Source organism: Pogoniulus pusillus, chromosome 25 (assembly GCF_015220805.1).
Source record: "Pogoniulus pusillus isolate bPogPus1 chromosome 25, bPogPus1.pri, whole genome shotgun sequence".
NCBI classification, from domain to species: Eukaryota; Metazoa; Chordata; class Aves; order Piciformes; family Lybiidae; genus Pogoniulus; species Pogoniulus pusillus.
Window position 1 is genome coordinate 2,095,989 of NC_087288.1, and position 11,266 is coordinate 2,107,254.

Consider the following 11,266-nt stretch of genomic DNA (forward strand, 5'->3'; position numbering starts at 1 on the left):
TTCCCCCAGTTTCAAACCGTTCCCCCTTGTCCTGTCTCTAGACACTTTTATGGAACATCCCTCTGCAACCTTCCTGTAGGATCCCTTCAGGTGTTGAGAGGCAGCTCTAAATGGAGTCTTCTTCAGGCTGCACCCCCCCAGCTCCCTCAGCCTGTCCACACAGCAGAGCTGCTCCAGCCCTTGGAGCATCTTTGTGTCTTCATCTGAGCTCACTCCAGCAGCTCTATGTCCTGCTGGGGACAGCAGCACTCGAGGCAGGATTGGAGGTGAGGTCTGAGCCGAGCAGAGCCAAGGGGCAGGATCCCCTCTCTTGTCCTCTGCCCACACTGCTCTGGCTGCAGCCAGCACACAGCTGCCTGCTGGGCTGCAGGAGGGCACTGCTGGCTCCTGGGGAGCTGCTCAGCACCCAACACCCCCAAGGCTCTTTCTTCAGGGCTGCTCTTGACCCACTCTGCACCCAGCCTGGATGCGTGCCTGGGGCTGCTACATTCTTCTATTTACCAATGTTCAGATTTAATTCCTCCTCAACCAAAAATACCTCATTCAGGAGTGGAAAGTGAATTTTGCACTTTTACAGCTGCACATTAAATGAAGACTAGGAAGGGAGGGGGAAGAATGTTTTGAAGACACCTCCTCCCCTCCAGCTTATTTTGAGGTAGAGCAGTTCCTAATTAGTCTTACATTGTTATTTCATGCTCACCATTCGAGATGGCACTTTTAGGGCGATCGTTCATGGACCGTATGAAGTGGCCTGGGAGCAGAGCTTAGTGTGACTTGGTGTCTGCAGACAGCTGGGTGTAAGTGTCTTGAAGGGAAGGATTTCATCATCGTTTACTGATCAGGGTAAGATCTGTGGGGGGATTTCTTGCTGCTTTGGGGTAGAAGAGCTTTTTTCCCCCCTGCATAAGCCACCAACATTCCTCTTCGTTCTCTCAGATCCAGAGGCCCAGCATCTTGCTGTCAGAATTACAAGAAAGACTTGCCGTTATTTTGGGTCTTTCATGTTCAATTAACCATGTCATAAAAAGCTGAGCGGGGAAATGTCACCCATAAGGCAGTCAGTTAAATTTAATCCCTTGGAGTGTGCAGGCACTGCCAGATGCAGTGCAATAAATTCAGCCGAGCATTGCTGCTGCTGCTGCTGCTGCCAATTTACCCACGGAGGTTTACTTTCTTAAACGCTGCAGATATGAACACAAAAATGCCTCTACCGCCTTAAAGTCACCTCCTGCGGTTCAGTATTTGCGGGCAGAGTGATTCTCGTTCTGGCGTGCGGAAGGCAGAGGAGTGAGGGCAAAGCAAACGTTGCCGTATTCAGAACGAGAAGTGGAGCTGATTTGACTGCAGCTCCGCTCCGTCAGCCCAGGCGGTATTTGTGCCAGAGGAGGTTCCTTATCGCCACTGAGGAGAGCCACAGAATCATACAATCAGGATCACAGAATCAACCAGGTTGGAAGAGACCTCCAAGCTCATCCAGTCCAACCTAACCCCCAGCCCTATCCAGTCAACTGGACCATGGCACCGAGTGCCTCATCCAGAGTCCTTAGTCCGCACGCAGATAGCGGCGCGCCGGCAGCCGCCCTGGCTGACAGGGGCCGCCCTGGCTGGCAAGAGCTGCCCTGGCTGACAGGAGCTGCCCTGATTGGCAGGAGCCTCCGTGGCTGACAGGAGCTGCCCTGACTGGCAGGAGCCTCCCTAGCTGACAGGAGCTGCCCTGGCTGACAGGGGCCGCCCTGGCTGGCAAGAGCTGCCCTGGCTGACAGGAGCTGCCCTGATTGGCAGGAGCCTCCGTGGCTGACAGGAGCTGCCCTGACTGGCAGGAGCCTCCCTGGCTGACAGGAGCTGCCCTGACTGGCAGGAGCCTCCCTGGCTGACAGGAGCTGCCCTGGCTGACAGGGGCCGCCCTGGCTGGCAAGAGCTGCCCTGGCTGGCCGGGGCCGCCCTGGCTGGCCGGGGCCGCCCTGGCTGGCAGGAGCTGCCCTGGCTGACAGGAGCTGCCCTGGCTGGCAGGGGCCGCCCTGCGTTTCCCGCCTCCCCCCTGCAGGGGGCAGGGCCGGGCTCGGTGGCAGGCCGCGCTCGCTCCGCCCCTGCCCGCCTCCGCCATTTGCGGCTGCGCCGCAGACTCTTCATGGGTCTCGGGTCGGCGTGGCCATGGCTTTGCGGCTGCTGCTCGGAGCGCCCAGAGCAGCGAGTAAGCGGCGGGCGGAGGACGGGAGGGGCCTGGCTTTGCGGGCGGAGGGGCTCCTCTGCTGTGTCCCCTCTCCTGGCGCCGGAGGGGCGGCTGCCGGTGCGGTGGGGCTGCCGAGGGGTGCCTAAGATGGCGGCGGGTGCAGCCCCGCGGGGTGCGCTCCGCTTCTCCCGCCCGCGGCATGGCCCAGGGGCGGGGGCGGACGACACAGTTGTGTTCCTTCCATGCCCTCCGTCTCCCTCATTTATTTTACAGCTTTGCCGCTTTCTGTGTTTTTCGGGGGGTTCTCCAGATTAATCTTTCCCCCGATACTGCAAACTGGGCGCTGTCAAAACCTCGCTGTTGATTGCAGAGGTTCTGGCATGCTGTACCTGAACCCTTACACCAACAGTCTGTATATCGCTGTTTTACTGTAATCGTTTTCCTGATACTGCAAACTTAACTGCTGTCAAACCTTACTGTGAATCCCAGAAGTTGGGGAATGTTAGGTGTTTTCTGATACTAATGTGTTAGTCGTTTATCTTCCCTAGATATTAACCTTTCTGATATTGCAGACCCACTGGAGGCTGTAGCCAGGTGGGGTTGGGCTCTGCTGCCAGGCACCCAGCACCAGAACAAGGGGACAGAGTCTCAAGTTGTGGCAGGGCAGGTCTAGGCTGGATGTTGTTAGGAAGTTCCTGGCAGAGAGAGTGATTGGCATTGGAATGGGCTGCCCAGGGAGGTGGTGGAGTCTGTGTGGCTGGAGGTGTTGCAGCCAAGCCTGGCTGGGGCACTTAGTGCCATGGTCTGGTTGGTTGGCCAGGGCTGGGTGCTAGGTTGTGCTGGCTGAGCTTGGAGCTCTCTGCCAACCTGCTTGGTTCTATGAAACCTCATTATTGATCACAGAAGTTCTGGGCTATTGTATGTTTCTGTTTGCTGCTGTTAATATTCCAGATACTCTAATTTTCTAGGTACTGTGTTTTCTGGTATTGCAGGCCCACTGCTATCAAACCTCATTATTGGTTACAGCAGTTCTGGGTTATTAGATGTTTCTATTTCCTGCTATTAATGATCCAGGGGCTCATATTTTCTAGGTACTATTTCTCTGATAACTGCAGGCCTACTGCTCTCAAACCTCATGACTGACTCCAGATGTTCTGGAATACTATCCATTGATGTGCTTTCCTGGTAATAGCATTCTGTGTATTAATATTTTCTAGCTATTAATGTTTTTTTTCTGATACTGCAGGCCTGCTGTCACTTGATTCCAGAAGTTTTCTTTCTGTGCTGTTACAATTCTGTGCCCTTTTCTGTGAGAAAATGCAGGAGGTTTACCTGTGGAAGAACTGAGGCTGGAGGACAAATAAAGTAGCCTGCATATATCATGGTCTGTGGACCACTGCAGAAGACTTGGGTGTGGTGGATGTTAGCTGTGCAGCAGATGTAACAACTTGGAATTTTCACCTTCTTTCCAAATTCAGCTATAGGATTAAAAAACTGGATGACTAAGGATGAGGGAGTCAAAGATCAGTTTGTAGAATGTGGTTTACTGATAATCATGAATTTCACCTCCAGAGGTGCTTAGTGTTGAGCTTTGGCCACCTTTGTGTCAAGAGTGCTCTGTCTTGGTCAACAAGATCAAGTACAGCAAACAGCAGAATGAATTTTGCATTTGCTGACTGAGAGAATCAATTTCATATCAGTGCCTTAAATCTGACTTTTCTGACCTTGGACTAGGGTATCAGCTTTGATTTAATGTATTGGCTACTCTTCCAGCTTGCTGGTGTGACAAGATGCTTGGCAAGAGTGGAGAGATCCAATGTATGCATAAAGATGAGATTCTTCACTGTTGTTGCTCCACTGTGGTCTGTGCAAAGCCAGAAAGGAAATAACTGATTCCTTTGGGCCATTGGCAACAGCTGGCAGGCATAACACAGTTTATGTGGCTGGAGGGTTTCATGCTAAGGTTGTGGTAGTTTAGAATACATGAATATGCAGATTCTGGGAATGCAACTGCATTGTTGGCTGGTGAGTCAAATCCCTGCTGCCTGAGAAGGTGTCCTGATGCTCTTCAGCAAGGTACGATAAAGGTTCTTTCAAGTGCCTTGCGGCCAGGCAGGCGCAGGGAGGATTTGTGGCTGTATCTTCCTCCTTCAGTGAAGTCAGAGCTGCTTTAGGCAAGTGTCCACAGCTGAAATGGTTTTACAGGGTACTCTGTGGGCACTGTGTGCTTTTTAACCAGCTGCAGCAATATCAGTCATTTGGGGAGAGCTTCATGAGGAAGGTTTGATTGGTTATGACTCTGGAATTACAAATGGATAGCTGTGCACCTCCATTTTTTTGAGCAAGCTTGAGTGTGGATATTAGTAGGTTTCCCTACATGGAGGCTTGTATTTACATTAAAACAAAACGTTAGTAGGGCTTGAAAGAGGAAAAAAAAATGCCAAAGGTTATGCTTTGAATTGGAGCTGGAGCATGTCCAGAGAAGGGCCATGAGGATGATCAGAGGGCTGGAGCTCCTATCCTTTGAGGACAGGCTGAAAGAGTTGGGGGTGATTCAGTTTGAAGAGGGGAATGCTCCAAGGAGGCTTTATTGTGGCCTTCCATTATGTTAAGGGGGCCACAAGAAAGCTGGTGAGGGACTTTTTAGGGTGTCGGGTAGTGACAGGACTGGGAGGGAATGAATCCAAGCTAGGGGAGGTTCAGATTGGATGTTAGGATAAAGTTCATCACCATGAGGGTGGTGAGATACTGGAACAGGGTGCCCAGGGAGGTGGTCAAACCTTATCCCTGGATATTTTTATGGCCAGGCTGGATGTGGTTCTGGGCAACTTCATCTAGTGGGAAGTGTCCCTGTCCATGACAGGGGGGTTGGATCCTTGAGGCACCTTCCCACCCTGAAAATTCTGTGATTTGAATGCAGTTACATAATGGAACTTAAAGTGTGCTTCAAGTTTGTCCTGCTGGCTGAATTCTTTTCCCATCATAAGGGAAACCCAACCATTCTCTACCAGCATTCTGGAAGCACTGTTACTAAGGGAACAACAACATTTGGTTTGGGTTTTTTTAACTTTGGGGGAAAGCAGAAGCTTTTCTCTGACTCCAAAGCTGCTGGAAAGGAGCCAAGGGCTGGAAATCGACAGGCTTCTTGGGGGAGGTTAGGACTTTTCTCTGGGAAAACAGAATGTCCCAGTCTATGCTAGCATAATTACTATTCAGAGTCCCAAATGCAAGAAGATAGCAGTGAAGATAAGTTTCAGCCATTTAAAGTACACTATTTATATGAACTGAGTTACACAACTAACACCATTTTTGCCTGCATATGTTTCCAGGGCCAAAAATAGTTATCTGTGCTGATTTCTTGGGTGTTTGGCAGTTGAATGTTCAACTAATATTGGGGATTTGTTTTCTTGTCCTCTGCTGTCTGAAGCGAGGGGTTTTCAGAGGTGCTCTCAACACTCATGGAGCTGTTCAGTGTTAAACTCTCACATGAATGCTGCTTCTCTCTGTTTGTTTGCTAGGGGCAGCGCTGCTTTGCAGCTCTCTGAGGAGCACCAGCACTAAGTCAGGAGGAAGACCTCAACCTGCTAAGCAACCACTTAAGAAACCGAAGCTGCCAGTAGGGAGATTTGATGAACCAGAGGAGTCCAGTCTAGAGAGGGAGCCCCTGGAAAGTAAGTTAAGTTGTGCAAAGCCAACAGATGTGCTTTGAAGACAAGACTCAGCTGGTCACAGTCTGAGGGAAGCGGGTGGGCATTCAGCACTCCTCAGGTTCACTTCTGAAGCTTTTGGCTCTCATTAGAAGCATCAAGACAGGGCAGTGGGCACAAGTTGGAGCCAATGGCATATGAGGGGAAAAGTCTTTGAGACCAAGCTGGTCAATCGCTGTTAACAAGTCACCTGGGGAATCTGTGACCCCTCTGCTCTTGGAGACAGCAACATTTTCCTGCATGACTTAGCCTTACTTTGAGCAAGGCTGGGGCTCAGATACCTGCCATAACCCATTGCATGATGCTGAGAAATGTCATTGCTGCTGGTCTATCCTCCAGCTGTACATGGCAGTCATAAACTCCTGAGGAAAGCAGCTAATTTTACTACCCATAAAGCCTGTTCTGAGTCATGCTCTGTTTCATGGTCAGGCTTTCTCTCAGTCTTGCAGTGGTGTTTGGAAAAGCAGTAACAGGTACTGGATTTACTGAGCACTTCTGAAGGGACACTGTAGCCAGGTAGGGGTTGGTCTCTTCTCCCAGGCAACCAGCAATAGAACAAGGGGACACAGTCTCAAGTTGTGCCAGGGAAAGTATAGGCTGGGTGTTAGGAGGAAGTTGTTGTCAGAGAGAGTGATTGGCATTGGAATGGGCTGCCCAGGCAGGTGGTGGAGCCAGCGTCCCTGGAGGTCTTCAAGACAAGACTGCATGAGGCACTTAGTGACGTGGTCTGGTTGACTGGGCAGGGCTGGGGGATAGGTTGGACTGGATGATCTTGGAGCTCTCTTCCAACCTGCTGGATTCTATGGTTCTATGATTCTGAGATGGGGCCCAGGGAGACCTAACAACCTGCTGTTTGTGTTGCCTTCATGGAGCTGCATTCAGAGAAGCTGATGAGACTGAGGCAGAAGTCACTAAAAAAACGTACTACTTTTTATTTTCCTCAGGAGAAAGATATAAATTCTTTTTAATGAGCTGTTTTAACTAAAACTTGTAGTTGCCCTTTCTCTTATTCAGCATGGTGTGATGTTCTGCTGCTGTTCACCACTGGTGATAACCCAGTTTGATTAATTTCAAAGTCTCTAGGATGAGCTTTTTCAGTACATTAATAGATTACTACCAAATATCCAAGTGACATAAAAAACCACTGAAAAATTATAGTATCATCTCTGAAAATGGTTGCAGGCAATTTCAGATTGTGACTCACTTGAGAACTGACTCAGAGTTGGAGTTACTGTGCAAGCAGCTATTTAATTCTTGCCCTTTTATTCCCAGGAAAAGAAATGCCCTCACTGCTTCATTTAAAATAAATGCATAATGATTATCTTTTGCTTTTTCTTGTTGAGGTGTTCTGCATTTAGAGCTCAAGGTTTCTTCAGGCTTTAAATTTAGCTGCACCTGGATGTTTTTAAGTCGTAACACCAGCAGTAGTTGGTTGAGTGCTGACTGCCTGTTGTGTAATTAGGAAACAAGAGTTTCCAGCTGGCTATTTGAATTCCCACAGCTGTGTAGCTATGGTGAGGAATTTTTTCTTCTGCATCCACTGTCAGTACATCAGCAGTGCCTGGATGTTGGGATGGTGACATCTACAGAATAATATGAGATCTGTTTGTGCTCCTCATTCTGCCAGAGGTGCTCAGGTGCACCTACCCCGGCCAGCGTGTATTTTGAAGCAGGCATCCTGATGTGTCACTCTGTATGGCCTGTAGCTGCAGGAGTCCCCTCCATCACTCTCCTTTTCCTCTGCTCTCCAAGCCTTCTCTTGTCTTTCCTCATTGTAAACCTCTGGTGTTGCTCACGAGGGCTGAGTTGGGGATCTGACTGAGAGAGCCCAGAGTTAGGCAGTGTATGGGAGACTGGAAGTCAGCCTGGCTAAGGCAAGGTGTGGGGTACAGGGAGCTTCAGGGAGCCCTGCAGTCAGCTGCAGGGTGAGAGAGCGTCCGGACAAGGGTGGTGCTGTGCCAAAAAGCACTTCATGGCTGGGCGATGCCAAGTGGGGTGGCCATGGTGTAGCATAGGTGACCTGAGTTACTACTCAGACTCTGCTGTCTACAACTGCCTGAAGGGATATTGTAGCTAGGTGGGGGGTGGCCTCTTCTCCCAGGCAACCAGCAATAGAACAAGGGGACACAGTCTCAAGTTGTGCCGGGGTAAGTATAGGCTGGATGTTAGGAGGAAGTTCTTCACAGAGAGAGTGATTGGATTTGAATGGGCTGCCCAGGGAGGAGGTGGAGGAACCGTCCCTGGAGGTGTTCAAGAAAAGACTGGATGAGGCACTTAGTGCCATGGTCTAATTGACTGGATAGGGCTGAGTGCTAGGTTGGACTGGATGATCGTGGAGGTCTCTTCCAACTTGGTTGATTCTATGATTCTTTGAGTGGAGACCCTGAGTAAGGGAGCACAGAGTGCTATAAGGATGTTAGCTGCAAGCTGCAGGTAGCCTCCTGGCATTACAGTAGATGGCATGAACAAGTAGAGTGATGGAGACAGAAGTACTGCTGATGTGTAAGATAAGCATATGGCTTATCAGAGACATCACAGTGTCAGTGTCCAACCCCTGTGCCAAAACAGGGTCACCCAGGGTGGATCTGAGAGTCCCATTCACACCCCACTTTTAAAAAGTCTTCTCTTCTGAAAAGGCAAACCTGTGACTTAGAATCAAAGAACTATTTTGGTTGAAAAAGACCTTTAAGGTCATCCAGTCCATTAATTAACTGGTGAGGCTGGTGCTAAACCACGTCCCTCAGCACCACATCTCTGCAGTGTTTAAACACTTGCACAGATGAGGATTTAACCACGTCCCTGGGCAGCCTGTTCCAATCTTTGAGAAACCTTTTAGTCAAGAGGTTTCTTCTGATAACCAACTTAAACCTCCCCTGGTACAATTTGAGGTCAACTCCTCTCATTCTGTCACTTCTCAGTAGGGAGAAGGCTCCAACCTCATTGCAGGGAGCAGTGGAGTGAGAAGGTCTCCTCACAGCCTCCTTTTCTCCAGCTCCAGCTGGTCCTCACAAGACCTGTCCTCCAGACTCAGACTTAGTGGGCTTAGATTTAAGTTTTAGAAGGTTAAAAAGTCTAATTTAGCTATTTGAGATCTTGCAGTATCTTCTGTGATTGTAGTATCTAGTATGGTGTTGATGAATATCAATGTGCTTTCTTCTTCAGCATCCATGAAAATGTGATGTTTTAAACAGAGGAACAGAATCTTGACTGAAATTCAAGCTAAAATTAAAACCTGAGTGCTTAAAATTGGACCCCCTGAGCAATTGCAGAGTGTGACTTGATGCTTTAGCTGTAGCAAACAGGCAGTCAGCATACCTGAGGGACACGAGTTCTTGCTGTGAGTTTGTGAGAAGCTGGGGCTTTAGTGCCTGTGGGCATGGAGTTGCTTTTTTATTTGCATAACTGAATATGATGATTTATGTTGCTGGCTGTAGTCAGATGAAAAAAGCTCTGAAATGACTTTTGCCTGACTGTGGGAAATGTTTGACTCGAGGCTGCCTTTTAAAAAGAAAAGAGAATTGGGTTTGCATTTGGAAATGAACCTGAGAGGCAGACGTCACAGGTTGAGACCTGGAATTGTTCAGCTTGGAGAAGAGAAGGCTCCAAGGAGACCTTATGGTGGCTTTCCAGTAACTGAAGGCAGGCTCCAAGAAAGCTGGGGAGGGACTTCTTAGGGTATCAGGTAGTGATAGGGCTGGGGGAATGTAGCAAAACTATAAATGAGAAGATTCAGATTGGATGTTAGGAAGAAGTTCTTCACCATGAGGGTGGTGAGATGCTGGAACAGCTTGCCCAGGGAGGTGGTGGAAGCCTCATCCCTGGATGATTTAAAGGCCAGGCTGGATGTGGCTCGTGGTGGAAGCCTCATACCTGGATGATTTAAAGGCCAGGCTGGATGTGGCTCTGGGCAACTTGGTCTAGTGTGAAGTGTCTGTGCCCATGGCAGGGGCATTAACTGGATGATGCTTGAGGTCCCTTCCAATCTTGACAGTTCTGTGACTCTGGCATTGTTGTGCTTGTCAGCATTCTAACATTGTGGGCATTGTGATGAAATTTCTCTGTCATTTTAGAGTTCCCTGATGGGATCAATCCTGTTACAAAAGAGAGGGGTGGACCAAAAGGCCCTGAACCTACACGGTACGGAGACTGGGAGCGAAAAGGACGCTGTATAGATTTTTAATGTGTAAATGTGTCTGTACTGCTGATGAAATACTGCTGGTTGTTGAACAATAAAAGGTACAGAAAAGCCCCCCTTGGTTTGTTTGGAAGCTTCTCCTTTCTGTCATGCTTGTGGTGGATTTTTGAAGGGATGTTATGTAAATAAACACTACTCTGCAGTTCACATTTTGGAGCTGTTACTTGCTTTGTGTACTGATCCAGTCTAACCCTACTCTCCCTCAGCTTCAAACCATTCACCCTTGTCCTGTTGCTAGACACCCCTGTGAAGAATCCCTCTCCAGCCTTCCTATAGGCTTCCTGGAGGTCCTCCTGGAGGCTTCTTCAGGCCGAACAACCCCAGCTCCTTCAGCATGTCCACACATCAGAGGTGCTGTAGTCCTTGGATCATCTTTGTGGCCTCCTGGACTCACTCCAGCAGCTCTGTGTCTCTCTTATGATATGGATACCGGAGGTGGATGTGGTATTCAAGGTGGTGGAAGGTTTACAGTTCATGAGCCTGGTACTGCTCATCAAAATTAGAGCCACCTCTGAGGAGATTGGTGCTTGCTGACTTAGTGGAGCCAGCCCCTCTGTCTCCATTGGAGCAGGCTGGGGCTTCTGTCCTCTATGGAGATGGAAACTCCACTTTGACTCAGAGTGATGGCTGTAAATGTTATGATGGAAGCAGGGACTTAATTCCAGGCATGTCAGCTGGTGATTGTAGGGGTGCTCTGTGTGTGATTCTGAAGCGCTGTTCATACAGCCTTGCTCATTGCCTGTTCCTTGTGTTGTCGTTTGCTTCAGAGGTGGAAATCTGGCTAAAGGCTACCTAGGGAAAAATAACCTTGTTTCCTGACACCTGGTTAAAGGGGCCTCAAGGATGTTAGCTGGCCTGATCCTACAGGTCTGGAATCGAAATTTCAGTCAAACTGAGCTCAGTTCTTCGTTCAGGAATTTGCCTAGTTGTAAACACTGTAGTAGAGTCTAAATCTACCACTTGTGTGGGTGCCTCCTAATAACAATAAGCTGTCATTATTGAAGTGTGTGAACATAGGCTCTGCTTCTCTGCAGGTTCTTTCTGAGGACCTGGGCAAGTGGATCTCTAGTCTTCAAATGTTTTCTTCATCCCTTCCTGGTGTTTTGCTGATGTTCCAGCCTCTCTTACTCTACACATTCCAGCTTGCCTATTGATGATTCCTTTTAGCTGCTTTTGCCACAGCCTCACAGTGGC

General features: G+C 49.0%; 1 protein-coding gene across 2 annotated transcripts; it reads left to right on the plus strand.

Annotated features, from left to right (window-relative positions):
• Window positions 1–2,095: 2,095 nt before the first annotated feature.
• Window positions 2,096–10,219, plus strand: SDHAF4 (succinate dehydrogenase complex assembly factor 4). 2 transcript variants are annotated; one of them, XM_064164157.1, is made up of 4 exons: window positions 2,138–2,191; window positions 3,262–3,355; window positions 5,689–5,841; window positions 9,948–10,219. In XM_064164157.1, the coding sequence occupies exons 2-4, from the start codon at window positions 3,343–3,345 to the stop codon at window positions 10,055–10,057; spliced, it is 276 nt and encodes a 91-aa protein (XP_064020227.1). In that variant the 5' UTR covers window positions 2,138–2,191; window positions 3,262–3,342; the 3' UTR covers window positions 10,058–10,219. The 2 variants fall into 2 exon arrangements, with proteins under 2 accessions (XP_064020226.1, XP_064020227.1); XM_064164156.1 differs by lacking the exon at window positions 3,262–3,355 and having other exon boundaries at window positions 2,096–2,191.
• Window positions 10,220–11,266: the final 1,047 nt, after the last annotated feature.

What these genes read in the sequence shown, in the direction of transcription:
- SDHAF4 (XM_064164156.1), top strand. Translation starts at nt 2,152, where the DNA reads ATGGCTTTGCGGCTGCTGCTCGGAGCGCCCAGAGCAGCGA. An exon ending in CGGAGCGCCCAGAGCAGCGA is followed by an intron (nt 2,192 to 5,688) that starts GTAAGCGGCGGG and finishes TTTGTTTGCTAG; the next exon opens with GGGCAGCGCTGCTTTGCAGC. An exon ending in AGAGAGGGAGCCCCTGGAAA is followed by an intron (nt 5,842 to 9,947) that starts GTAAGTTAAGTT and finishes CTGTCATTTTAG; the next exon opens with AGTTCCCTGATGGGATCAAT.